Here is a 27,340-nt window from a genome sequence, read left to right on the forward strand (position 1 = left end):
CAGCAAAACAGCAGGAGACAGATTAGCAGCAGCAGGAATAAAGAAAGGACAGTGACATTACTGAGGGACTTGGCTCACAGCAAAGGCAGAGAGCTAGAACGCGACAAAAAGGCGCCTTTCTTTAACAACAGAATAAGAAAGACTTGGGAAGTGGGAACTGTGCCTTAACGTTAATTGTGTAACCAAAACCACCCCCCGTTGCAAAGTAAATGTGTGCAGGCAGCAGCTTTCCTGCAGATGGGCAGGCCTTGTAATTGTAGGGAACTTCAGGGGACATCCATAAATAGAGAAGGATACACTTATTTTTTTAGTCTCAGGCTAATCCTTATAATGAGTCTGAAAGGGAAAAAAAAATGCTTGGAAGTTGAAACACACTATTTAATTTCATTCCCATGGCCTACCAGGAGAAATCTTCCACATTTTGGCTGACAGCCAGTCACTCCAGATACTACTGTGCTGTCCAGATATTTGACAGATTGTTTTTTAATCAAACAGAAGCGTTGGAGTGCATTTCATTAAAGACACAACGAATAATATAAATACCACGTTTTCAAATGTATTTTCATTTCTCTGAAAGGACTCAGTTAGCAGTTAGCCTTGAAGAGATCCCACAGCTATACAGATCATGCACAAGACAAGTTAATTACTAGCACCAATTACCATTAAAATGACCTACCATGCATGCAAATTAGACCCAGGAGTCAACAGGCTGGGGTTTAATGTCACGAGCATCCACCAGATTCACCGAAGCCCTGTTACTCCTGTTAATGTTTTTCCTATTTGTGTCATTCTGCAGCACAGGGTGAGGAGTTAAAAGCAAAACAGAGCGGATTAATCAACAAAACCACCAAACAAGTCAGCTCAAAGGAGCACAAAGGAAAATTAGTGGTGGAGAAAGAAACAAGATCAGCAAAGGCACAATACCAACAAGAGCACTTGCAGCAGCCAAAGGCTGCACTTCCCTGCCATCATTATTCAAAGTGTTTGGCCACTCTTGAGCCTCAAAGCCACAGTTATTGAACAGTTTACAAACTAGAAGACCCCAGAGTTCTCTTTCTCAGGACAGGGAAAAGGAAGAGTAGCAGCTACTCAGACTTTGCTCCAGCTGAAAATGCACCAGTGACTGCTTTTGAGTCATATAACAGGCTGAATTCAGACAGCCCTTTATCCCTAAAACCAGGAGGCAGCACAAACTATGGTGGCCACATTACTGAGGTGAAGTATTTTTTATCCCATTCCTTTAAACACAAAGCAGCTGCTCACTGGAGCTCTGGGTTGTGCTTCACACTGCGAGTTTGGGCTGAGCTATACGATTTTGGAAATCACTTCCATGAACTCTGAGTGGCAAAAATAACCAGCATTTGTCAACTCTTCTGCCTTAGCCTATTTTCTTGGAAAGACATTTTCTGTCCAGCTTGTACTGATCAACATACTTATGTCACTCAATGCATCTGATCTCACTGCACCTTCATAATGACACATTAGACTGTTAGGAGGGGAGAGAAAGTTTATAACATTAATACTGGTTCAAGCTGGGCCATCTCTTGTCACTTCAGAGCAACACTGGAGGAGGGAGCACTCACTGTGAATTCAGTAATCAGGTTGTATCAGTTGCAAAAAAACAAATGAGAGCACAACCACCTCCAAGTGGCAAAGTGAGAGTACGCCCTTCTGTCTTTGCCAGACCTTGTCAAGCAGAAATGTACTGGGAAGGTATAGACAGAAAGGTGATCACCAATGGATCACTTTAATGGGTGTCACCACACATCTGGACTTAGCAAAGAAGCTGCAAGATGACTAAACAGGAAAACAGTAATGGCTGTTCTTTTATCAAAGAGCTCTGAGTGGCAGAGGCTTCCTAAACAATCTACAGCCCTGATATTCGCTTATTTCTAGAACTGTTCAAAAGAGAAAAGGGGTGGGAAGTGAGCTACCCATTGAATCTAAGAGATCAGCAGTGTTTCAGATCAGCCACAATACTCCAGCCCATTTACTCAGGGCTCGCTGGTTCAAAACAGGAAGCCATGTTTGGCACTGCAGCATTGACACAAGACAATAAGCAATTCTATTGAAAAGTTAAAGTGGGCAGCCTCCAGCAGGATGCAGCCATACCCAGAGCTGGCAAACTGAAAAGGAGTGAACTGTGCTAAAAACTGCAGCTGGATTTAAGCCATTCTCCAGCATAAACCTTCACAGAAAGGGAGGACACAGAAGGAAATGCACAAACAGGCAAGTTAACATAGGCTGATACAGAAGGACGCCTTCTTGGTCCACAAATAACAGAAAGGTTTTTCTGCAAATCACATTTTAATTTCACTTCAATATAGTGTTTTTCTTTCAACTGACTCAAGTTTAATCATTTCTGGTGAACACAAATCCCCTGGATCTTCCGATATCATCAGCAACATGCTGAAGGTTATAACAGACAGCTTTTTACAGACTAACAGCAGTACTTCCTATCGCTGATTCGTGGTTCCCTGAATCTTTTTTTTCCCCTCAGAAATGACCTACCCAGGGGAAAACAGCCTTGTTTTGAGGCCAGGGAGAAGTTATGGCCACAGCATTGTTAGAAGCATTAAGCAACTTTTAAACAAAAAGATCTACTGAAAAGGCACAGCAGTGCAACAGAAATTAAACAGACTCCACTAAGATACATCTGCACACAACCCTCCAGGCAAAACACTTTGTGAAGAAAGACTTGTTGTTGTTGCTGTTAAATTAGAAAATGGTCTGAATTTGTTTTTGGAGGCGCACACTCAGAAGTACGAACATCTCTCCTTCCTCTCCACCTCCTTGGCCCACACCCATCGCCTGCAGTCAGGACTCTGAGTGAGTGCTGCTGAAATGAATGCTGCTCACCACGCTGCTCTGACAGATGCACAGGCTGACATGTACATCTCATGGTGAAAACAATAAAGCCGTGTGATGTTCTGAAGTGACCGTTCTCAGAATAAAGATTGAATGCAGCTATTCACTATAGGGCAAGGGAATGCTGCCTGAACAAAGTCCACAGAACAAAAACTTTATTTTTTTACAACCTCATTCATTTACAAGAATATACCATTCTGCACTTACTTCTGCACTGGAAAGCAGCATTTTGTTTTTATTTCTAGTTATCCAGTGCCAGGTTAGGAAATGGTGCTTTTATCTTAACATTGGGCACGCAAAAAAAGCAAAGACACCAAAAAACCCCTTTACAGCCCTCTAGTGAGTAACTACCCTGTTCCTGCTGAGAACACCAGGCTCTGTTTCTTCTAAAGGCACTAACTAGCATTCAGTAATAAGGGGAATCTCACTTTTAAAGGTTCTTTCTCAGAGGCGTCCCCTGTGTTATCGCTGGTCTTGTATTTGCGCTCCTTGTCCCGGTGATCGATGGTAGAGTATCCATCTGAGGAGGAATAATATGACAGTTAGGCACGAAACACAACAAAGAGCAAAATAGAGCTGATGCTAGCAGTATTCTTCAGCAAAGAAACAGGAAAACAGACCATCAAAACCCACAGACTTTGGCAGCCTGCTTCTCACATATGCTCCTGCTCTGAAATTTTACTTTCACCAGTTTAAAACAGAAAAGCTTTTTTTCCCCCCTATCACTGCCAGATGCTGGCACTCATTAGCAAGCAGAACTGTTTTCATCCCAACCTACTGCAGTTTTGTAGTGCGCCTAAGGAAAGCAGCAAGTTGTCATCTCAAGCCTTGTGGCTAATGAGCTCCAAATTCAGCTCCAATCTTGTGTTCCTTGCTTAGCAGCCTGATTAATTGGCTGTGTTCATTCTCTGAATGCTCTGCAGCATGTTCCCACTCATCCTGAGCCTGACTATTAACAGGACATAACAGTAATTTGAAATCGCCCCTTTCAGTGCACTGAGAAAAGGAGACTGTTGAGTGTGAAGAAATCTTGATGCAAACCCTGCTGTGCTAAGACTGCCCTTCATTCCAAAGCAGCACCTGGTGGTGCTTTTTCTCTTGACAACTAAGAAACAATATGAAAGCACGATCAGCACACAGAGGAAAAGTGAGAGAGCATCACGAAGACGCAGCTTTACATATTTCAGAATATACTCTGCTTTGAATCAGTTCCGCCAACACAAACCTGATCTTCCTGATGCATCAGATTTCCCTCATTATCAGTTACAATGAGATTGCCTCCTGCTCTGCTCTGACAGCATCGTAATCTGGAGTAAATGACACTCAAATCTGTATTTTCCTGTAGGCTTTTGTTTCTACCCATATAACTGAGAGATCATTAACATTTTCACATTCTGAAAACTGGGCTCTTAGATCCTGAGTAAGTTATCAAAATTAACTGTTTCAGGGGCATGAAGGAGACCTATACCGATCTTACTGCAACAATGCATAAATGCATTATTTTCAGTTAATATAATCTAGTTTATAGACAAAGTTATTTTCGTCAGTAGAAGCACTTAACATTCTTGGCTCGTTTATTCCTCTCACCTTTCTCCTTGTCTTCTCTACTGCTTTACCAAGTATCTGCCATTCATTCTGCAGCAGCAACATTCTTATGTCATTACAAATGACATGACCAAATGCCTTCTGAGTGTCAATCCATCTACGCCCTCACACAGCTCTCAACTTATAAAGACCCACAAAGAAGGAAGAAAAAGGAGAAGTCATGCCTAAAGACATGCAGGTATGAGAGGAACTTCTGAACTATGCATCTTTGTTTTCAACAATTCTCAGCTCTATAATGATTTTGGCAGATTGACTGCATCTTAACTAAGGCACAGGTACAGCTTTGGAGGACTCAGATTTGGCACGTAGCCTTGAGATCACAGTTCTGCCACTCCTGTAGACAGCTCAGGGTCACAGCCACCCTGAGGCAGCACTGCAACAGTAAGCATCACTGATCTTCAGATTACTCTGTGCAGTCTCCTGTCCAGAGCTGATAAAGCCTGACAGACCAGAGCTATTTCTGCACAAGGCTGTCTAGTGCATCCCACAGTAACTTATAAGACATGTGTTTCTCCATTTCCCAAGGTAACCAAGCTCTGACTAGGTGCTCTCTCATTGTCCCACACAGCAGGAAGCTGACTGGTCTGGTACTATTAGTCAGTGTGGAACACATCCTTCTTGAGTGATGAGAGAGCATCACTCAAAGAAACACTTCAACTTCCCCGTAAGTGAAAGTGTGCTCTACTGAAAATGACAGAGGGTTTGACCTATGATGAACTTACCTGGGCCAAGTTCATCCATAGGTATCATATCACGACTCCCAGTTTTCTCATTATCTGTAAGACAGAAGCATGGAATAACTGTAACTACTCGAGTTACATTTGCTTTTCTCAACACCCGGTACTTTTAAACTGGTCTCAGAATCAAAGGGGCCCTTAAAGCACTGGATTCAGACCTGTACAAAGAACTATTCAGCAACTGCTATCCATTCAGAAAGGGGACTTTAATTTAAGCTCTCCAAACAGCATATGAAATCCTTATTTTCTGCTCTGGACTAACTACCATTTAACAGGCCATTTAACAGGTCAAAGTTCCATCTTAAACCTATCCCAAATTCTCCCAGATCATTTTAACTGATTATGTTGTTTTCTCACCTTGTATGCAGTACTGGCAGGGCACATTTTGCAAGAGAAGGAAAACTATCAATATCCAGATAAATGGACCAATCATCTCATTACTGTGAGTTAAGAAGCACTATATAAATAAGACATTTTACCCCTTCATGTCTTGCCCTCCCTTTAACTTCCCGTAACACAGCTGTGGCAAATTCAGCAAGCAAGCAAAACACAAAGTGGTAACCAGCAGAACTGACCTTGACTTTTATCCACCAGCGGCAAAGTGCTGTCATCATAGCCAGACCTGCCAGCAGTACCCTTAGAACTCTTTGGAGTGGCAGAAACAGTCTTCAAAACAAAAATTAGGTAAATATGACACTGTAGTTCTGGGAAATCAAACAAGTAAAATGAACAGTATGAAGTAAGATCACATATTGCTTCTAAATCCCTCCTGTTGATAGTATGGCAAAGGAGGTGTTGTTTTTAAGATTATTTTCATATAGATTGGTTAGTGGAATTCTTTTCTTGGTGTTATCCAGGATGGCTGCACTGTTGGGCCTATGACAGCAGCTCAGCCTTTTCAGGAGGGAAGGTGAGGAGGCTGCATGTTAAGAACTAATGAATGCCCTGGGCATGAAATGCCTGACATAAATTCTGCATGAGAAAACAAACAGTTGAGAAAAGACATGTTAATTCTTCCTTGAGCAAAGCACACGCGTTTGGCCTTCACTACATGGCGAACTTTCAAAACCTAAAAAGCTTCCACATGTAATATATCAGACACTAAAATTACTTTAAGTGAGGACACCTTCCATTCAGGTATTTCCTAACTACGAACTAAACCTGACTCCCAGTTTTACCTGGAAGTGTGATTTGTTCCAGCCATCTTTCTGCAGAGCGTTTCGTAGCTCCTTGTAGCTCCAGATCATCTGAAGAACATGAGACGCTGCTTTTGTTTCTCGAGGAGACTGGCTGATGTGCAAAATAAAAGTAGAACGTTAAATATCAAGCAGTGTCAAATATCAAGACTGTTCGTACGTCAACCAAAACAACATCCAGGAGGTACCTACTACTTCACAGAGCCGTGCATTAGCTTATGAGTTTTAAGGTGTACGTGAATCAATTGAGTGACTTCTTCATATATATGTAAAGGTGCTGACAAAAGAATCCAAGAAGTCAAACACTGCAGATTTTTGTTTTCACACTGCATGCCTGGGCCAGCACTGAGGCCAGGGTGCTCGTTTCATTTTGTACTTGTCCCTAATAGGAAATAGATGGATTCCATTCTGCTTGGATTTATTTAGAGGAAAAAAAAAAAGAACCAAAACACAACAAACACACACAAATTCTGAGCTGCCTTTAGCCAAAACAATTACTGCGCATCCTTAACCATTGTATTTAAAACAAGATTTTATCAATAGCCATCCTTGGAAGGATTGGTGACGTTTAAAGATGTCATGCTCTAACAGGCTTTCACTCGGTACTTTTTTTTAAAGCTACAAATCTACTGAAGGTGTGACTTTTTGCTGTGTATATATTCGTTTAGCTACACCTCTGAAAGGCCAGACTGGCTTTGGAAAGCAAAGGACTACTGTGCACTGTGGTACTTTCAAGTTTGCACTGAGTTTTTATACATTTTGCTTTCAACCGTTACTCACCTTGACTTGCTGATAGCCACCAGCTTCTGAATGCCCTGTGTCTGGATCAGAGACCTTGCATTTTCTGAGCTGTCAGTAATAATTTCATGGATTGTGTTCAATACAGCAACCACTGTATCCTCTTCCAGATTCTTTGCAGATCTCTGCTGCCTGCTGGGCAAATTTCTAACCAGCTCACCCATGGCATAACTACCTGGAAAAGTGGAAGAGATACCACTGCTTAGCCCTAGTAATCCTTCCAGCTTCCCATCCTGAATGAAAAATTCAAGGGTGCTTACCAGGTCAAAAAAACATAATAACGCAAGTATTTTGAACATCAAGACTGTAACTTTATGGTGCATTTATAATTTATTATTTCAAGGTGATTAGGAGATGATATCCAAAACAAAACTCCTTCATGGTGAATGCTGAGAGGCTGAGAGGGAGAAAATGCAGACTTCATTGTGATTTTACAGCCAGCATCTATCATACTTCACAAAGCCTGAGGCAAAAAGAATCTGGTAGCTGCTGCTACAGCCACATTCATGCTAATACATGCACATGGTTGACTCAATGCAGCCTTTTAATAGGCCTTTTGGGGTAAGGTGTGCGGCCATGCATTTATTAACCTTCTTCCAACAAAGGTATTTCCTCCTGGGCCCAGTTAGCCTTCACATCATATGGTACTGGAGAAAAACCAAGGAGCCGGGAGTTTATCACTCCCAGGTGTGTGCCTGCACCTCTGGCTTAGCTACGCCCCTGAACTATTAAAAGAGAAACTTGATGTGCTAGGGCAGAACTCCACCTGGCCTTCTGTTAGTATCAATTTGGATGATGGCCCTAAACAAGTGCTGAATACTTCCTGGCCTGACAAGTCATAGTTTAAACAGACATCAGTTAAATACAGAGGCAGTCTGTTAACCCACCCGGTTGTCTGCACACCTACACACGCTCCCCTCTCCTGCAAAAATCTATATTTACTTTTAGTCCATAGGGATCCCTTTTAAACTACAGCTTGTTTAAATGGGCTGAAAATACGTTCTGAGATGAAAACCTTTCACTTGGTGGCAACGCAGAATAATCTTGGAGAGCAGTGATAGAAACTGCATACAAAATGAATCCTCAGCACCACTAAAAAAATGAGAGGAGCATCCAAGATTCCAGCCTAAGAAAAGTTCTGAAGGTACCTATAAGGTCTTTATTGCGGCGATCCATGGAAAGGTTTCTCAAGGCAATTGACACAGCCCTCACAACCTTGTCAGAGTCGGACTGGAGTAGCTCCACAAGCACCGGCAAGCCTCTCTCTTTCCGCACCGTTGCACGAATGTATGTGGACCACTGATCAAAACACAAGGAAAAAAGGAACAACACCAAGTATCATCAGCTCATATACCCACTCTTTCTTTCAGTGCTGTAATTCACTTTTTTCCTCCTGCAAATACTGGTTAGATGTGTACACTGATGCATCTGAAACATGACCTATCAGTCATGTTCATCAAGCACCAAAGAGAAAACGATGGAGCTTCAGCCTGCAGCTTAGTAAGCTGATGGAAAAAGAGGACAGAAACGGAAGGAATTTCATCTGCCAGCCAGCATCTGTTCTGTACACATCACAGTGTGAAAACACATTCCCCTTGATTAGGAAAAAGAGGTCAATTGAAGGGAGCAGTAAGGCACCTAAAGCACGCTATCTTCTGCCACCTTCAATTTTGTGCTATTCTGCTGTTTCACGATTGATTTTAAAACAGGCATTCAAGACAGTTGCAAAACACCACCCTGCTCATCTTCAGGCTTCTGCCTGCTCCAAGTTTGCCATACAGTTCTAGAAGTGATCAGGTGCATCTTTGAGAATTACATGATTAGTTCTAGGGATGGCTCAGAGAGAAAATCAGAGGACAGTTCAGAGCACAGTTTCTTGAGCAATCCGACAGCCCAATGAATTAAGCATTCACAACAGGACCATCTAACAAGCTTTTCTGAAGGGGATGGGGCAACAGTTAAGTAGTTTAAGTAGTAAAACCAGCTCATGGTTAAATTGTCATGAGCTCAGTGACATCTGCACATAAACACCATCTGTTCAGAAGATGCAAAGCATCCTAAGTGGGCAAATGAATCAGAAATAATTTCTTGTCCTTTCTCCTTAAAGGGCATGTAAATGCACAAGGTAACAGTGCATTTAAAATGGACGTAGCTTTGTTCTTTACTCGCACCAATTGCACTCACCATCCAGTTGCCAGCACTGAGATTCTGCAACGCCCCTGCTGCAGCTTCCAGAGTGTTGAAGTTCTGACTTTCAGTGAGGATGGAGAGGTACAGTCGCACCACATCTGGCTGGTACAGTAATTCAAAGCCTGCAGGTGGGGAACAGGACAATGGAAAAAAAAGAAGTAGAGAAGGCAGGTATGAGCAAACATATAACATACCTTCATTTAATCACATTCCAGCCTCGCACCTCTTGCTCGCTTCCTGTCATTACTTTTTCCTCTCCTTTTTCCTACTTACAAATGTAAGAGCATCTCAAAAATGTCGCCCACCTCTGTACAATAACACACAGCACTTCTGCCAATCACCAATGCATTTCTGCTTTGTGTTGTAATCCCTTTGCTACTTTGGTGAGCGATTCCCACTTCATTCCATATGACCCCATTTTCCAACTCTGTTTATGCTGCCCTGTTGACACCTGTTTTAAAAGGAGTTAATAAATGCTATACACCATATATGAGACCTTCTCCTCCCCTGTGTCATTCCCCACCTTGGGGGCCTCCACCTGCTGCACGCTTCCTGCACTGCATATCATCTGTGCTAGCAAACTGCAGGCAGGAGTTGCTAAACCGGAGCAGCAGGAACGACTTTCATGGATAACGGCTCATTAGCAGAGATGAGGACACAACAGCAATAAAGTTAGTGCTCCACCTGAGCGCTTCTCCCTCATTGATAACAAGCTGACACTTTCCATATGCATTAAACTCCCCTAAAAAGAAATAAACAAGTTTTGTGTTTTCTCCATCTACTCCTGCCCTAACGAGTTTAGCTTTGCTATTTATAGGACTGAATTACTATAAATCTCCTCCCAGCACTGCATGGAGGCCTCACACATCTTCCCACGAAGTGCTTCAAGCATGTTCCTGGGAAGCACAGCTGGTCGCACCTCCATTAAACACCTGCTTCTCTTCTAAACTGATTTCCTTAATTTCGGGATCATCTTAATTATTTTTTCAGGTAACGCTGCCTTTGTGCAGCATACAGCTCATTGCTTCAATCCTTTTTTTAAAAGAAATCAACACCGTTTCCTTCTGGAAATGCGTGGGGATAAATCTTTTATTGCTCCCCCCGGCCCTGACTCCACTGTAAAATGCAAAGCAAACCATTTGGCTAAATTAGCTTTTCCCTTTTAGATAAATGGAAAGTGCCTCAGTCACTGATGTCACCACGTCAATTACATATTACAGATCTAAGCATTCTCCCCAGCTGCTGGCATAAATGTGTATACAAAGATCTTCCACATTAAACTCACCTTCACCAACATGCTGTGGTTTCAACCTTGTGACAAAAGGAAAACAAGCTTCCTTGCATCCAGGATGTTCAAAACTAGCAATGGGATTAGTTCTGTGTCATGTCCACCCTACCAAGTGCTGCCAATTAGAGCATCCTTCGCCCACACAACAGTAATGGCACAGACAGCAATTTTAATCCTGAATGTAAAAGAACTGAGGAATGAACTGAAGAACCAACCCTGCCCATCCCACTGTCAGCCACTGAGCTGAGATGCAACAGTTCCTGGGTCACCTCATCCACAAGCACTCAGCAGTGATTATTCAGCAGTGATTATTCAGCAGTGATGGCATTCCATTATACTTAGCTACATTCTAGCAATAACCAACTATTTCATCAGGTTCCTTTCTCTGATGCACCAACTTAATCCCACATCTCTCTTTGAAGCGAAGTTGCTAAACCTAATTCCCTTTACAACTCATACAATTTAGGATTAATTATCACCCTACAGGCATGTGAAATCACACACACACATACTGGCCAGATTAGAGTCCTACCGCTGGTGCAGATGTGATGCTTTATTTTTTATTCTTCTAAAATCTGTGGCTTGCTGCTCCACAACAAGCAATTTCCATATAAGCTAGAAAGAAATAGGGGGCACTGTTGGAAACAGAAAACAAAACAAAATCCTTAGCTGCCTAGGGAAAAAAAACCCTAAAGTCACTTAAATGAACTCTGACAGTTACTTGCTCTTGCAGTATTTACTGGGATGTTTACATTACTGTTTTAATTCCGACCACTTTCAAAGCACATTTCCCAACGGCCTGAACTTACTGCGCTTTAGTTCCCAACACGCAGCACTTGCAGCACCATCTGGACACATCTTGGGATGAAAATAAACCAACAGATGCACTCCAAGACCACACTGAGTGTGTGCTAACAAGGAATGCCAGCAAGTTCAAGGGCTGCTTGCTGATGTGCTCACTCACTGCTGGCCAACTCAGTGCAAGATGTGACAGCTGCCGGCAGATGGAGCGAGAGCCCAAACCGCAACTGCTCTGCAAGGTCGTACACTGACAGGTTTGCAGAGAAAAGAAAGCAGCTGCCTTAGCAAGTAGGAACCTACGAGCCAACAGAAGTAAATATCACATCTCTAAAAGAAATTAGCAAGTTGGTTGTGAAGGAAACACTTCATAGACTTTGGGCTCCTGTTCTCTGTTGCCAGCAGGATGCAGCCTCATGACAAAGTGTGCAGCTCATGGTCTGCAAGTCAAACAGTTGTGAAGCAGAATTCACAATCTTCTTCTGCAGAAATATTTCCAGAGCATCAGCAGTCGATGGGCCCAGCAGTTCAGCACCTCCCATCCCAGCAATGCCTCACCCTGCAGAACTTTAGAAAGGCAGAGGGTGAGGGGGGGGGGAGGCAGCTGGTTGGTTCTATGAAAACAGCCATCGGATCCTTCAAACAATACTAATAAAACAAACACACAATAAACCCCATCAGCACCACTCCATCTGTATGTTGCGCTTCAGCACCCGGCGCACAGCTTGAACGCCAACCTCAACTTGCAAGATTCTTCTAATTGAAAGGCTTAACAGTAGTGAAAATGCAGCCAGCTCCAACAGAGCCAAATGCTCAGAATAATCAATGGCTTCCTTGCTCAAAGGGGAAGCAGCCCCGTCGTGCCACAAGGATGTGACCAGGACATCACCAGTACCATGAAACGTGGAGGTATGCACAAAAACCAACAAGGAGCTGGTCTGCAGGGAAGGCAGAAAAGCAGCAAGGAAAGGGGACGGGAGGGCAAGGAGGTGCAGGAGAAGTAAGGATGCCTGAGAAAACAAACTGCCTTTTGTTATTTCTATTACTCTTCACATTTCTCAAGCTCCACAAGCTGTCACCAGGATATCTCCTCTTACAGAGATTACTTTCTATGCAATTGATTATATTTCATTTCATATCAAAGAATGCACAATTTAACAAAGAGATGGCTTGATTAAACACAACCTATTTTGACTTAATGCGATTTCCAATGCTTCTGCTTTCTGTGAGCAAATATTCTAAGTCTAAACCAGCTCTCCCAGCAAGCAGTGCTCTTCCCAACAGCATCTGATGCACTGCCCAGTAACAAAGGCTTTTTTCAAGCCTCTGCAGCTAAGTCTCTTGGCAACAGGAGATGTTAACAACTCTCTTTCCTCTGTTCACTGATCAGTTGAGAAGGCTCTGGAGGACCAATATTTAATAAGGATCTTAGAGCTGCAGCAGGTAACTAGAGCACTACCCAAGCTCCCAGTTCTAAAGGAGAATATGATGTCCCCGTAGGCTGTTACCGAAGGGCAGGAAATACCTGGCAGCACAGCTGATGCAGAGAAGGGTGAATTGCTGCAGGTCTCTGTGCAAAGCAATAGCAGGCATGATGGTGAATTGTAGCACATATAAGCTTTTGTAGGTCACCTTTAGTGGTGTTTTTGAGAAACATCATTATTACAAGCTATAACACTGTGGATCCAAAGTAAATGTTAAGCCCTTTTGCCAAGAGATTAAAATGGATGGCATGTAAATAGCCTCCTTTACTCCAGTCCTTGAAGACTCGTATCTGTCCTTGAAGACTTCACATATGGTATACTAAACGTTAATGCTGCTTTAGGTGCTCTACCTGATCCAAAGTTATTTTTTATTTACCTCACAGTGATAACTGAATGTTTCTCTTAAAGGGAGTAGGACAGACGTGTTATTCCTAAAATCACACACTGAACACCATCTCCTCTCTCTCACACACCTTGGAGTCTCTCCTTTATATGCTACATACCAAAAGCCATCTGTTTGAAAGCACGGGTTCCCCTTTTCCCACAACCTGCTCATCCTGGTGTTTGCAAACCCCCAGGACACACTCCAGGCCTCAGAGTGCAAGATCTCAGACTGAGGTGTGGTTCAAAATCCTGGCTGACAAATGCAAGGGAATAAGAACAGAATCCTCAGCACATCTCTGCAGCTCTGCCACGAGTCACAGCACGATGCCACTACTCTTGCAAGGGTATCGCACTCAGGGTAGCTCAGGCACACCTTACACTCTAAGCTACAGGTGAAGGTTTTATGGGTTGCAGTTTACTCCTGCCTCCCCTGTTACAGCATTTGAAGACAGAAGACAGATTAGGCGTATGGCGCTGGGGATCTCACTGACAGCGGATCGATACACAAGGAAAGCAGAAATGCAAATACTCCTGGATGCAAACAGCCTTGCTTGCTGCCTCCAGGGGAGCTTCCTTAAGCTACCAGGTTGGACGTGTGCCTCTAACAGCTGATACCAGAAGGACAGTGGGCACAGGGCTGATGCTCACGGCACTGGGGACTTCTTAATCAGACAGCAATTTGGCCTGTGCATACAGGATCAATACGAAGCAGAACATCGATCACATTATGTTTCTCTGAGAGGGAAAACCTAAATTTCCAGACATTGTCTGCGGCACAACAGCAATATGAGAACAACAGTGGACAAGGTCAAACGTCCAGGCTTATTCCTCCAGATCTCCGGGATGCTGCTGCTATGATTGACCACAAGTGCTTCTCATCAATCTGCTCCTGTCTCCTCTGCCATCCCAATTGCACTTGACTGACTTAATTTTTTTCTCCCTGAAAGGACCCAGATGGCAGCACTTGGTGACTGCACACATGTCCTGAGGGATATTTCCTTGTGTGCGGTACCAAACAGCTCTATTGTGTCACCCCTCCTATTCTGTCACAGATAGCAATTGCAAGGACTGCACAGCCAAGCTAGAAATTAGAACAGTGCCCAACAAGCCTGGATTCTGGCATTTGGGCCAGTTTATGTGAGCAGAAAACATGGAAGGCCAGGAAGGTGCCAACTTACTGACCTCAAAGCTGTAAGTGCAAGTCAAGAACATCAAAACCCAGAGCTCAAAGAAAGATGGGTTCCCATTCTGCAGACCTCTGAAGCATTTTTTTCCTATCTCCAAGAGAGACTGCACAGAACGCACTGGATCATGAGGCTGGGGATGGTCCAACTAGGTGCCCTCCTCTGCTATATGATTTGCATTGGTTACTGTGGGCTGGAAACCAAAGTCCCAATGTGGCTGCAGAAAAGCCAGTGTACTATAGTGCAAAGCAGTAAGATCCGGCAGCAAGGAAGAATGAGCTGTCAAACTGGAGAGCTCTGTTCTTCCCTTTGTGCCCTGCAGAGAGGTGGTAGAGCACAGCTGGAAGCTAATGAAAGGCAGCAGTCAGCTCTTTGGGCAGCCTGGCTGGTGTAAGAGAGGTGATGGCAGGGAGCAGACAGTGCTCCGCCTGGATGCAGCAAAGCACAGGATCACGTTGCTGAAGATCTGACAGCCGTGCTCCTGCAGGCTGCCATGACCACCAGCTCCCTCTGCCAGGCCTGTGGCAGGTCAAGGTGCAGGACAGCCCAGAGAGTGCAGGGCAATCAGGTCCTCTAAGCCTTTAAGCACAGTGTATAGAATCTCAACCAGCGAGGCAAAAACAAATCCTCCATCACCATGGAATTTACAGAAATGAGACTGCTTTGTCAGATACGGGACTACAGGGGTTTCCACTGACTGCACTTCAAAACTCCATCCTGCTGCCAAGGGACTTCCCGCTCTGGTCTGAAAGCCTGCACGCTGCTGACAAGTGGCTGGGTGCACCAGCACTGGGTGCATCAGCACTGGGTGCTTCACAGCTGCCACAGGCGGCATCTCCACTTGGACTGGCACCTGGCAGGTTCTGCCCTGCACAGCCACAGCTTCAACTTCAGCGTCAAGGGGGAACAAAAACCAAAGAAGAAAGACATTATATATGTGTGTGTATCTATATTTCAGAGCTCACACACTGAATTATACTTGGAAGGCAATTTGAAAGCTTTTCTTCTGGGTACTCATGCTTCACTGAGTCTACTTCCACTTCTCATCATGATTTTTATATAAAAATCTCATAAATGGTCATAAGCCATTACACAATATTTGGTTATTCTTATTAGTTCAGTTGCTTGCTAGAGGCCAGTCTGCTCGAGGCAGTGAGGGGCAGCAGAACTGTCTGGCTTGACAGATAAATACCACAGATAAATAGATAAATCCACAGATAAATCTGCCTGGAAGTGAAAAGAAAGGGGAAAAAAAGAATGGATCAGGGCCCCCAGCTCATCCAGCTGATGGCAATGAATGTGGTACTTACTTGAACCTGAGGAAGCACAGACATTTCTCAAGAGACAAAGGAGGAACATTAGACAACACCAACTGCAGCCTGTCCCCGCTTTAACTATCCTACAGACATGGCCCATGTTCTCAAAAAACAATAACAGGAGAAATTTCATATTAAAGCAAAACCATGCACCGCCTCCAAACAATTTAACAGCTTCCTTGAAACCACTTAATCACTGTTAAAATAACTGATCAGCAATCGAGCCCTCCATAGGTTTAGACAAATAACAGCTGGATTGACACTGCTTTCCATGCCATGGAGGGGTAAGATGTCTCTCCCCCACTCCTCCACGGCTGACAGGTAAATTTAAGTGTCCATTGTACAATGTAAGATTCCTGCCTCCCAGTTCAAGGTCATTCACTCCACAGCTAGATGTATTTGGCACATTAAGTCACATCATTCCCCTGTCACAGTGGAGATGGGAGAGCTTTTAAGCCTGCACAGAGCACTCAGGGTTATAGAAATAAATATGGCTTTGTAGCACAGCTCTCACATTCAAGATCTCTAAGTGGTTTATAACGTAATGAGTCAGATAACGTGCCTGCAGCAGCTGTGTAGGTAAACGTGCTGGAAATTAATGTTGAGAAAAGAGAATTTGTAAGTTTTTGAGTTTCTTTATTTGCCCTTCTGCAAAACACACCTGCAGCTTCAGCCCCGCTGACTTCTGTAATGCAGAATGCACCAAGTGTACGACATCCCAGTTTATCTAGAGAGTAACTCCATGATTAATGCCCTCTATTAACTCTAATAAATATTATTTAAGCAAAGGAGGAAAAATAGTCCTGTATCCCTCCTGTATTGGCTGCATTACAAGGAAGCCATTCCATGACTCCATGAGGGCCTTGCTGGATCTCTGGCACCTCAGTCTGCAGTTAGTCCAGAATTACTTCACTATTTCTTTTTGGTTGCTTGTTTGTGTTGGGCAAATGAACTGCTCCCACCTGACAGGCCCAGCTCGCTGAGCTGGATGAAGACACTTAGAAAAAAAACCAAAAACACTACAGAAAAAGACAAATCTGCTGTTTCTCTGCATGTATATTATTTCATCTGTCATTATCATCAGTCACAAAATGAGTCTCAGAGAACAAGGGTGGGAGTGCTGGAGGTCCCCAGGGCAGCCTCCTGCTCAAAGTGGTCTCAGCACCGAACCTGGACCAAGTAATTTCCACCTTTGTCCTGCCAGGTCCTGAGACCCACCAGCGGCACAGCCCCTTTCAAAGCCTCTCTGCCAACCTGTTCCAATGCTGAACCTGCATCTTTGTGTGCTGGAGTTCTAAAGCAGGTAGACAGACCATCCAATACAGATCTTAAAGTAAGATCAAGACATATCAGTCTCATATTGAGTTTAGAGAGCATCTGAGCCGCACAGTCCTCTAAGAAAGCCATTCACACGCCTGTTACTCCTTACAGCACTGCCACCACAGCACTAACATGGAGCTGCAATGACCTCCTTTACTTACACACAGACTATTTCTGGAATTCTGGCGAGGGATTTAAATCCACATTATACAATTTTTCTGCCTCAGCTGTTCTGAAACTTCCTGCTGTTCTTTCAACTTGTCAAGCAGCTTCGTCAGCAGAACTTTGCTGTGGTGCTTCTGATGGACACCACAAACAACTGTAACTTTGTGCAACAAGGTTTTTGTGGATGATTCTGACGTGAAATCTCATTTCTAAGTTCTGACCAAAGCTGAATTCCTCTTTCTTGCTTTTCATAATAAGGCTGTGTAGGCAATCAGAATAACCTTCTGACCTGCATCCTGCTTCAGCGTATAACATCTCAACTTCATCTCATGTCAGAAGGGAGAAAAAGCTGGCGAGCTTTTATTGTTGTAGTTCCTTAACTGAAACTGAAGAAGTGATACGGCACAGATAGGATATAATGACTGCAATGGACAGACAGATGGAGCTTTTCCACTGAAGTAACTGAATCCCAAATTGAAACAGTTCCAGCCACGTGGGATAAAGCACCTCCTCGCCAACTTCTGCTTTAAATCCCGGCGTATTTTCACTTTATGAACAGTCCTTGAGCAGCATCTGTGCAATGAGCTGTGCTGTGTAATAACAGACATTCCCTTTCAGAATTTAGAACTGCTTGTGGAAATGTTAAATGAGACACACAGAGACATGCACAAAAAGGAGGGTTGTGAGGGGAATATTAATGACTGTCAGAAAGGGCCCAACAGTACAGGAAAGGCTGTGAGCACAAAAAGAAGCGACTGAACACCAGCACTTTCCAATATTAACTATTTTAGCATCAGAGATGGTTGTAGCTGAGCCGTAAGACTTGCCAAAGTACACAGTTACATACCGGCTTCTGTGCGCTTGTATTTTCATGGAGCATCACAAACAACATGGCTGAACTTCATACAAACACACAGTAAGTGTGGCACGCTGTATGGGAATGGTTGGGCCACAGCCAAAGTGGTGGTTGAGCACCTGGTGAAGGAGCATGGCCAGCCCTGGGAGCACAGGTGGAAGGAATCCAGTTGTGCAACCAGAAGAGGTGGATCCAGGGCCCACCCCTCACTAACCTCATATAAGGACTGACAGCCACAAGGGAAGCATCTCTACGTGGAGCCTGCTTTCTTCATAGTGGTTGGTGAGCCCTGACCCTCACCAACCAGGGAAGCAATTCCTTCTTTATTACAGGACTGTGACCTCTGCCTTCCCTGGGTGACCCAAAACTGCTTTAAAGCAGCTCTGTCTGTTACTGCCTATCCTTACATGCGCGTAGCAAGAATACTAAGCAGTCTGTAGTGTTATGCATTTTGAAAGTACTCTCTGCACCACAAAATCCTCATTCCATTCACACAATGTCCCAATGGGGTAAAGCACTGTCACACACCTTGAACAGAAGTTGTGTTTGCATGGTTTTCTTATCCCTGCAGTGCCAGTAGCAGTTGTGATACCCGACACTTTGGCAGAAGTCGCTGCTTTTACAAACACAACGTGTATACCCTGCACTGGTTATCACAGCAGCAGCAAAAACGCCAGTTGTTATCCTGGTGAAGGAAGTGGAAGTAGTGAGACCTTGTGAATGAGCTCACTGCAGCCTTGGCATATGAAGGCAACTAAGTTGCCTAAGGCCACTCAGCAAGTCAGTAACTGAAATGTGAAAATGAGACTTCCTTGCTTCCAGCTCTGCCTTTTGCTGAAACCCCAAACAACTCTACCTCCTCAGTAGCTGCCATCATTACTATCTGCTTCAGTGGAGTTCCTGCTGTTTAGTTTTTCACAGGCTATTTTTGCTATGCAAGTACATATAGCGTTCTAGTTGAAGATGCTGGAACACGTGAATGGTACACATCTCACATTCAGTGCATTTTTAACTTGGCCACAAATTCACAACACGATAGAAAAGGAATTTATCATCTGAGATTCTTGTCTTTTGAAGATACAGCCAGTTATTACAACAGATCTGCAATCCTGGATGTCAGCCTCAGGCAAGAAAGATCTGGAAACTGACTGTAAGAGTAATTTTATAGTCCTCAAGGACTAAAGATGGAGAGGGAGAATCTTGTCTCTGCTGGCTTTTTCTCTCCACATGCTCTGGAAGTCTGAACATTCAATAATGCAAGAGATGGATAAACAACAAGGATAGTTGTGTGTGTTCATACCTTATTTCCAGAATAACCAAATCCCCTCTACCTGAGTCAGTTTCTCCTCAATCAGAAGGATGGAGGACAGGACACGTATGGGAATTTTCCTATCCAAGATGATAACTGTTCTCTGACTCAGTTAGAAAGACAGACAGGAGATCTTTCAACCGCTTTGCAAATTATGAAAAAAACACGTGGGACGAAGCAGAACACTCAGCATAGGAACAGGTATAAGAGATGCTTAATAATTCTCACAGGAATTCTCAACACCGTGAATGAAATACTTAAAACGTGTTAATACAAGAACACGTTACCTGCTCCCACAGAGATGCTCTCAGTCCCTCGATGTCTGCCAGCACGCACAGGAGGGGTGTGGATGGTGCCATTTATCAATCAATCCTACTCACTCACAATTCCAACAGTCATAATTAATGACTGAAGCGCTAGAGTCAACTTGTGAAGTTTTAAAGAAAACAAATAAAAATGGCAGTAAAATGAGAGAGAAGCTAATCTTAATTACAAAAGTGAAGTCAGAAGCTTCAGTGAAGTCTCTCTCCCTCCCCAGTGTTGCCTTTAGCTGAAGACAAATTGCCAGCGTTTTCGTAATCTACCAAGTTAAAGTCATTATCCTGACAGTGCCAGGAAGTCTAATTTCCTGGAGCAGTAACACAAAGATTTATAAGTGAATTTAAACACTCACCTTCTGGAATAGGAAATCTACCATCAGCACTGGGCTATGGGAAAAGTGACTGAGTGTTTAAGATAACAGAGAAAGAACATCCACCTCCTGACGAGTTCACCCAGAGCCTCATCCCCCACCTGCATGGGATACAGGGTAAGTGCACCCACAGGGCTGGGCTTTCAAACACGTGCAGCTTTTCTGTCAGGCCCCTGCTACAGCAAAATGGATTTGCTCAACTATGAGCAGCTCAACTGCATGTAGTTCAGTATTTCTGCACTACTCTCACCTCTGTTTACATCCCCCACCAAACTGCAGGTGAGCTTAAACAATCAAAACAGAAAAGAAAAATGAACGAACGCTACAGTAACTGATATAAAGGTGGGAATGAGTTGCTCGCCTGCTGGGCTGAGATGTACCTGAACATGAATCCTCATAGCTGAGAATCTCCAAATCCCAAATGAGATGAACTGAAACCAGAGCTGAAGTTCAACACTCGAAGCATCTTAGAGCATCCACTTTTATGCCACTAGATGCCTGCTTGCATACACAAGAAGTCAAGGGATTTGTCTAAGCCAAATACCATACAGCCTTGGACTTCATTAGGAATAACTGACCAATGACACACAAGAAGCAGTTTTGCTCTTCATGAACACTCTCTTCACACTGTGACACTGATGAACAGAGGTGAACAATGCAGCACCTTCCTATCAGGAGGATCAGACCTTGGTAACACCTTCAGAGGGCTGACACACATCAGTGCTGATTCTGATCTCTTAATCTGCCATCTGAGACACTGCTTTCCGCTGCACAGATATGATTAATCCTTGTCCTTCCCCTCCTTTGCAGGCCTCCTGTTGCTGCTCTTGCTCAGGAATAAGGACTCTACCAACAAAGCCAAGGAATTGTACCACACTACGTATTTAATACTCGGGACTACGTGAAACCTGTAGCACTGCATCCCAACATTCAGCTGCCTACCCCAGTGTTCAGTTGCTGCTCTGCATGAAAAAAAACCTTATTACCGCAGTTTCACTTGCCTAGAAAGATTCTAGTTGAAAAGTCACTTTAATATGACTTTAATAATACATGAAAGAGATTAATCTATAATTGTTGATTTTTGAAATAGCACTTAACTGTGTCACTCAAACCGAGTGCCTTTGATGATTAAAACTCGCTTGGCTTTCCAGTCTCAGTTACAAGGATCTGCCTCAGCTGAGAGCTGATCTCATCAGAGCCAATTATCCTCCATGGCACAGATCTGACCTGGGCTTTTAAGGGTTTTAAGATGGCAATTGTATTCATCTTATCGAACAATCCAAAGTCCCAGAGATCATCTTATGACCTTTAATATTCAGGAACCTTCACTTGAACTATATGTTCTGCAGGAAACTATTGGTTAAAAAAAATGTGAACAAAGAAGTGTCCTGAGTTTTTCTTCCTCCTGTCCATAATTCCCAACCTGAGCCTCTCCTGAAATGGAAATTCCACAACAAACCTATGGGCAGAGCTACAAACAGAACTGTCTGCTCTCCAGTACAATGCTTTGTTATGTGTGTAATGAAAAATAGATGGCATTCAAAACCAGCAAATTCTAAGCAGTTTTTAGAATTCAAAATATAACAATTCATCCACAGTCTTTGGATTTAGTAGTTACTTCTTCCTTGATTTTTTGGCAATCCTTGCTTCAAGGCAGCCTCTACCAGACTCTGTGCATTTAGCAGTTAAATACAAAAGCCGCTTGTATCTAGCACTACTAGATAAGAACAGGCACTGATAAATCCATCATTTCAGTTAAACAAATACAAAACAAAGATCAGCCTGGTAGGTTCACGTCTCAAACCCCTTTAAGAGCCTCCAGCTCTCACGCTGCTTGTCATTTCCAAAAGCACAGACATGAGCATTACCTTTCGCTGTCTCAGACCTCTTAGGCAAATCAAGTGTATCAAAATTCCTGTCCAAATCTCCATTCTTCTTTCCTGTCCAAAAGAGAAATAAGACAACAGATGGTGAAGACCAACCAATGAAATGCAATTTTAGCCATTTATTAGCAACTAATTTAATGTAAGCACCTGGGGAGAGAAGTGTTGATTTTCTCTTTCTCCACCACACAGACACTCTGGTTTGGGTAAGCACACACAAACCCTGTGGGATAACCAAGCATTGCCATTGCAAGTCCTGGAATAGAGGTACAAGATTCTGAAGGAAGTGCAGGAATCTACATGGCTTCTGAGCCCCACAGTTTGGCCTTCCTGAATTACTTTAGGGGGAAAATCCTGTTATTTAGTCCCCCTCCCTCAAGAACAGCAGAAGAAATTGCAGCAGCACAGTGCAGGGTGAATTCACACTCAGTTTAGTTGCCAGGGGGGGATCCTGAGCAAAGACCCAACCAGACTGATCAGGGAGGTCTGCAGGAAGGGCTGGAAGCTCCCCAAGTCAGGGGATACTTAACAGCACACAGAAAAAACCATTGCTTGGCAAACATAACATGGGGACTGGTCGGAACAGGTCACAAAACAGGGGAGGCCAATCCCTGTCCTGTTGTAGCAGGAAGCTGGAAGTCTCTCACCACGAACTCCATAAGCCGTTCTACCTCCTTAATGAAAGAATACACACATGCAGCACAGAAGAGAAACAGTGTTTTTAAATATCAGTATGAAGATTTAGGAGCACCAGTGAGAGGAGAAGAGCCCTCAGGACAGCACTACGTCCCCCCCTTCCTTGGAAATACTTTTTAACTCTGATACACCAGCACAGAGTTACCAGCCAACTTCCACTGCCGTACAAAACCAAACACGCATCTGGAAGTTCTGTTCATCTGAAGCCATTTGATTAAAGCGTGGCAAAGCCCCAAAGCCCATCTTCCTACACTGCCAAAAAGTCAAGGGACCACAGAGCATGTCAGTGCTCTGAAAGGCACCTTTCCTAAAGGGAAGGGCAGGGCACAGCTGTAACACGGCAGCCCTCCATCTAGTTTTTGTTCCATGAAAGAGCTTGAAATCTGTTTCTGGTATTCTGCTGCATCCTTTGAGCTGGCTGTGCAGAAGCAGCTATTTATTAAGCCATCTTTCCACCCTGCATCCTCCGATCTTCAGTCACAGTCTCAGTTTCTGGACCAGACTGAACACACTGGCCATCTTTTAAGAAGCCTTTACTGGTCTGTCTCTCAGAGGTACTAATCCAGCCCTCAGGCACAACCATGTCTCTTTAAAACAGAAGCTGCCAGCTGTAGTGGAAGAAATTCAGGAGGCAGAGCTGTGACCAATGGGATCCCTGCTTTACCAACTGCCTGTTTAATCCAATCCAGCAAGGGCCAGGTTCAGGAATTCCCACAGCACCTCCATTATCCAGGGCTTCCTACAGGGAGGGGATGAGGAACACAAGGACTGAGCTGCAGCTGACTCCTAAAGAAATCCATCCGGAAGGCAAAGGTGCTGCAGCTGCTCCTGTTCCCATCTGATTTCTACAAGACCGGCAATATTGATTTGGATTTACTAACAAGGTGACAAGCATCCAGCAATTCTAAGAGCCTATCAATTACGGACCGCTCAGCCATCACCTACCCTGCATGACATCATGAGAAAACCAGCTTTGCTGAGAGCCGCTACAGCTCTGAATACCACTCAGTCCTGCCAGCACTATTAGCGCACAGGGATGTTTAAAAGCCGTGCTAGCAGCTTAAGGCACGTGGTTTGGACATCTCAATTTTTTCCCTTCCATACATCTCCCTTCCTCCCCAGGTTTTACAGCTCCAGGAACAGGAGAGAAAAGATTATGCTGCTGGATGGAAAGCACAGCTCCAGACTTGGCCAAGAGACAGACAGCTCTGAATGTGCCTGCTGACAGGTCTGTTTTATGAGACCTGGCTGAAGGAATTGGCACAGCAATCTGCTTTGGGAAAACAGCCTGACATGAGACTTGATTGTACGAGAAGCAATTTACAGCCTCTGAAACAGTAGGATTAAAATTCTTTCCCTCTCCCCCCACTACTTTTATATAAAAAAACAACCAAAACATGACCTTTGGCATCCTCACTGCCAGAAACTTAACAAGGACTGTGAGATATGGCCCAGTGTTATTAACCAATAGTGCTGTTTATCATCTTCCTCAAATATCACTTTGTTTTCTATGATAATCAATACAGCTATTCAGCCAGACCACTCCTGCTGAAAGATTAATTCCCAAGCACTTTTAGTTAAAAGAAATAGTAATAATAATAGTGAAGAGATTCTTCATGACACCCCAAACAGCTCATGCTGTGCTTCTAGTTTTGTTAACATGCTCCATCGCCGTCCAGTTCAGCAGGTGATGGAAGGCAGGGGCTGTGCTCTGCAGGCCTAGCAAGGCAACTTGCACACTTACCTGTGCCCTCCCTCATGGGACTGTTAGGCTGGTTACAAATCAATTATACCAGGACTGCATAAAAATGTGTTATTCCTGCTCTTATCATGAGAAGAACAAACTGAAGATGCTCTCTCAATTACACAGCGGATTTCCATGCCTGCTGAAATGAGCAGGAGGGAGCAGAGCATGGTTGGAGCAGAGAAGGTGGACGAACAAGAGTTCAATCTCAGCTCTTTGCCTTGCATGTAGAAGCTGAACAATGTAGATTATGGTGATGATGAAAAGAAAGTATTGCAGAGACTCACCTTGATTGAACCACTCCTCTAATTACCAGAAAAGCAGCAAAAGAAAAACAAGAATTTACAGGAAGGAAGAAAATACAAAGGAACAGTCACAAAGAGGCAGAATTTTACAGAATAGGTTAAAACCTCAAACTTACAAGAAAACCAGGAACTTTCATTGATTAAAAACAAACCAAAAAGAAACCCACCAAACCAAACAAACCAATCAAAAAGAAACGGGATATTCCACTCTCTTTCTTTTGTTCCTGCTGAGAACAATCCTCCCCTGCAGCTCATTCTTCCCCCGCCTCTCCTCGCTCCATGGGAAGGGCTCAGTGCTCCGTGGGGATGGAGGCTGCCCAGCCCCTTGCAGATGGGTTGGAAATGCTACGATCAATGACCATGGGCTGAAGTGAAATAAATATGGAAACACTACAAGACTGGGTGAGCAGAAGAGGGAGGGAATTGAAGTGACCTATTTTCCAGCCCTCGGCTGACACAATTAAGAGAGTTTCAGCCCAGGTATTCACATGAATTTAACTGGGGGAAAATGAATTTTCTATTTCCGACTTTAAAGGCACATTCACACCCCAAGCCCGAGCTGTCCTTGAGCACCAGCTCCGCCTGCTGCAGTCAGTGGGCTCATCCTTTGCCACACGGCTCTGAGAGCAATTAACCCAGAAGGACACGGTTGGTTTTGTGGCTGACAGACAGGAGCTGTCTGGGTGTATCAGCGCAGAATCGCGGCCAGCCGCGCAGGCAGCAGGTGGACACAGGCCAAGGACAGGTAGCTGAGCGCTCTGCTTTCACAGCCACCAGCAGGACGAGCACAGCTCCGCACCACGCTCCCATCCTGCACAACGCACAGTGTTACACACAGCAGTGTGTTCACTGACTGCTGCTCTCAGGCGGCCAAACAACACAGGTGACCAAAGGCAGGAGAGAGGCTCGACTCCACGTGCACTCCAGATTTATGAAGGAGATCACAGTGCAGCTTTAGTCACTCACGATGAGAACAGGCTGGCCAGGCACGTTGCACTGTCCTTTCTGTTTCCCCTCAGCTGTCAGAAGGTTCCCAGCAATTAATTTTCTGTTTTGTTTTTGTTTTTTTGAGCACAGCCTCAAGCTCTGGTGACAGACCACTCTAACAAAGCACCTTCACTCTGCAGTGACGTCATTAACTCAAATGGAACACAAAAATGTATGTGTACAGGTCACACAAAGGAAGCCCCCTGTACAGAACAGCCTCTCAAGTTCATACAATTCTATGTATTCCCTTCAGCACCAAAATCTCCCCATCAGATCCTGGCCATGAACAATAAGCCAGGACGCGAGCGTGCACAAATGTGGAGAATAGAGCTCAGACAGGAACCTGACTTCACTACCTCTGAATTCAGCCTACAAGTGTCATTTCTCAAAAACACCGAAGAAAACACAGGTTTCCTTTACACACAAGCACATTACACTGTCTCTTTTTAAGAGGAAGATGGGAGCAGGGTTACCAAGACTATTAATCTTCACTTGAAATGAAAATCATTTGCAATGTTCATGCCCCAGAGGAAAGAACAGGTCTGAAAGTGACTGACAATTAAAAGCTACAAAATCGTGTTTGCAATTTAAATTACTGAGTGACAGAATTGGGAGGTTCTGTCTCTTGGCTACACGTGAGAGGACGGCCCTTCAGTTTGTTTTCACATGTGGGAGACTGAAGGCATGGGACACAGACAGGCCTCCCATGCATGGAGATGGATGTGTGCTGGCCTGGCTGTCAGAGACAGCAGCACATGCTCTGCAGCCAAGCAAGCAGAATAAGCGTCGATCTGACAGATGTGAGAACACAGCCAAGAAAAGGATAGGGAGAGCACATCCACCATTATCCAGCAGCAGCACCTTACAACAGCATGCATCACTTCTATTTAAAGCCAAGCAGAACGTAGCAATTGCAGATAAAGCTCCCAAATACCGAGCAGTAACACAGCAAGGGAGATGACCACGTGCCACAGCACTACAGACACGTACCTCTGCAACCTGCATCACTCTAGCATGACAAAAGGGCTTGCAAGAGCAGAACTAAACAGCACACTTTACCCCATACAGTTCCAGTTTTCAGTTCTGTGAGTCATACCTTTGGCTTTCTTTCCACCAAAACAACCAGCATCATCTTTCTTCTTCTTCTGAGAGCCTCCCGTGCCCGCAGTCTGACCAGCATCAAGTTCTTGATACTTATCAGCTCCAGGGACCTCTTTGTGGACATGATAGGAAAGGTTCCGCATGATGCACACGCAATTCTCCACGGACTGTGACCAAAAAATTACATTAAAAATAAGTATTGTATCCTTCTGTTATATTACACTTATTACTTATTACTGCTATATTACACAGCGGAACGTTTGGAGAGATTATAAAAGAAAAAAATGAAAAAAGGCCACGCACCCCTGGAAATGAATGGCACACTAAGAAAATTCAGTAAAAAAAAATTAAATGATTTCAGGTTCTTATCTGCTTTAAATTCTTTTTCTTCAAAAGTGAAGCACTTCATAAATACCCATTCAACACAAGAATTCT

General features: G+C 44.0%; 1 protein-coding gene across 21 annotated transcripts in view; it reads right to left on the reverse strand.

The window, feature by feature from the left end:
- ARVCF (ARVCF delta catenin family member) overlaps positions 1-27,340 on the reverse strand; it is a 151,998-nt gene that overhangs the window by 5,505 nt on the left and 119,153 nt on the right. For 18 of the 21 annotated variants that reach the window (XM_015877596.2, XM_015877593.2, XM_015877590.2 and 15 more), the window contains 11 exons: positions 26,901-27,072; positions 24,800-24,817; positions 22,058-22,129; positions 9,389-9,516; positions 8,353-8,503; positions 7,187-7,379; positions 6,389-6,500; positions 5,786-5,876; positions 5,196-5,249; positions 3,297-3,388; positions 677-790 (listed from right to left, as the gene is read on the reverse strand). In XM_015877596.2, coding sequence (XP_015733082.1) covers positions 689-790; positions 3,297-3,388; positions 5,196-5,249; positions 5,786-5,876; positions 6,389-6,500; positions 7,187-7,379; positions 8,353-8,503; positions 9,389-9,516; positions 22,058-22,129; positions 24,800-24,817; positions 26,901-27,072 — 1,185 coding nt within the window. In that variant the 3' untranslated portion in view covers positions 677-688. The remainder of the gene's footprint in view (positions 1-676; positions 791-3,296; positions 3,389-5,195; positions 5,250-5,785; positions 5,877-6,388; positions 6,501-7,186; positions 7,380-8,352; positions 8,504-9,388; positions 9,517-22,057; positions 22,130-24,799; positions 24,818-26,900; positions 27,073-27,340) is intronic. The other 3 variants (XM_015877600.2, XM_015877597.2, XM_015877601.2) reach the window with 2 other exon arrangements.

The sequence above is a fragment of the Coturnix japonica genome, chromosome 15 (assembly GCF_001577835.2).
Source record: "Coturnix japonica isolate 7356 chromosome 15, Coturnix japonica 2.1, whole genome shotgun sequence".
Classification (NCBI taxonomy): Eukaryota; Metazoa; Chordata; class Aves; order Galliformes; family Phasianidae; genus Coturnix; species Coturnix japonica.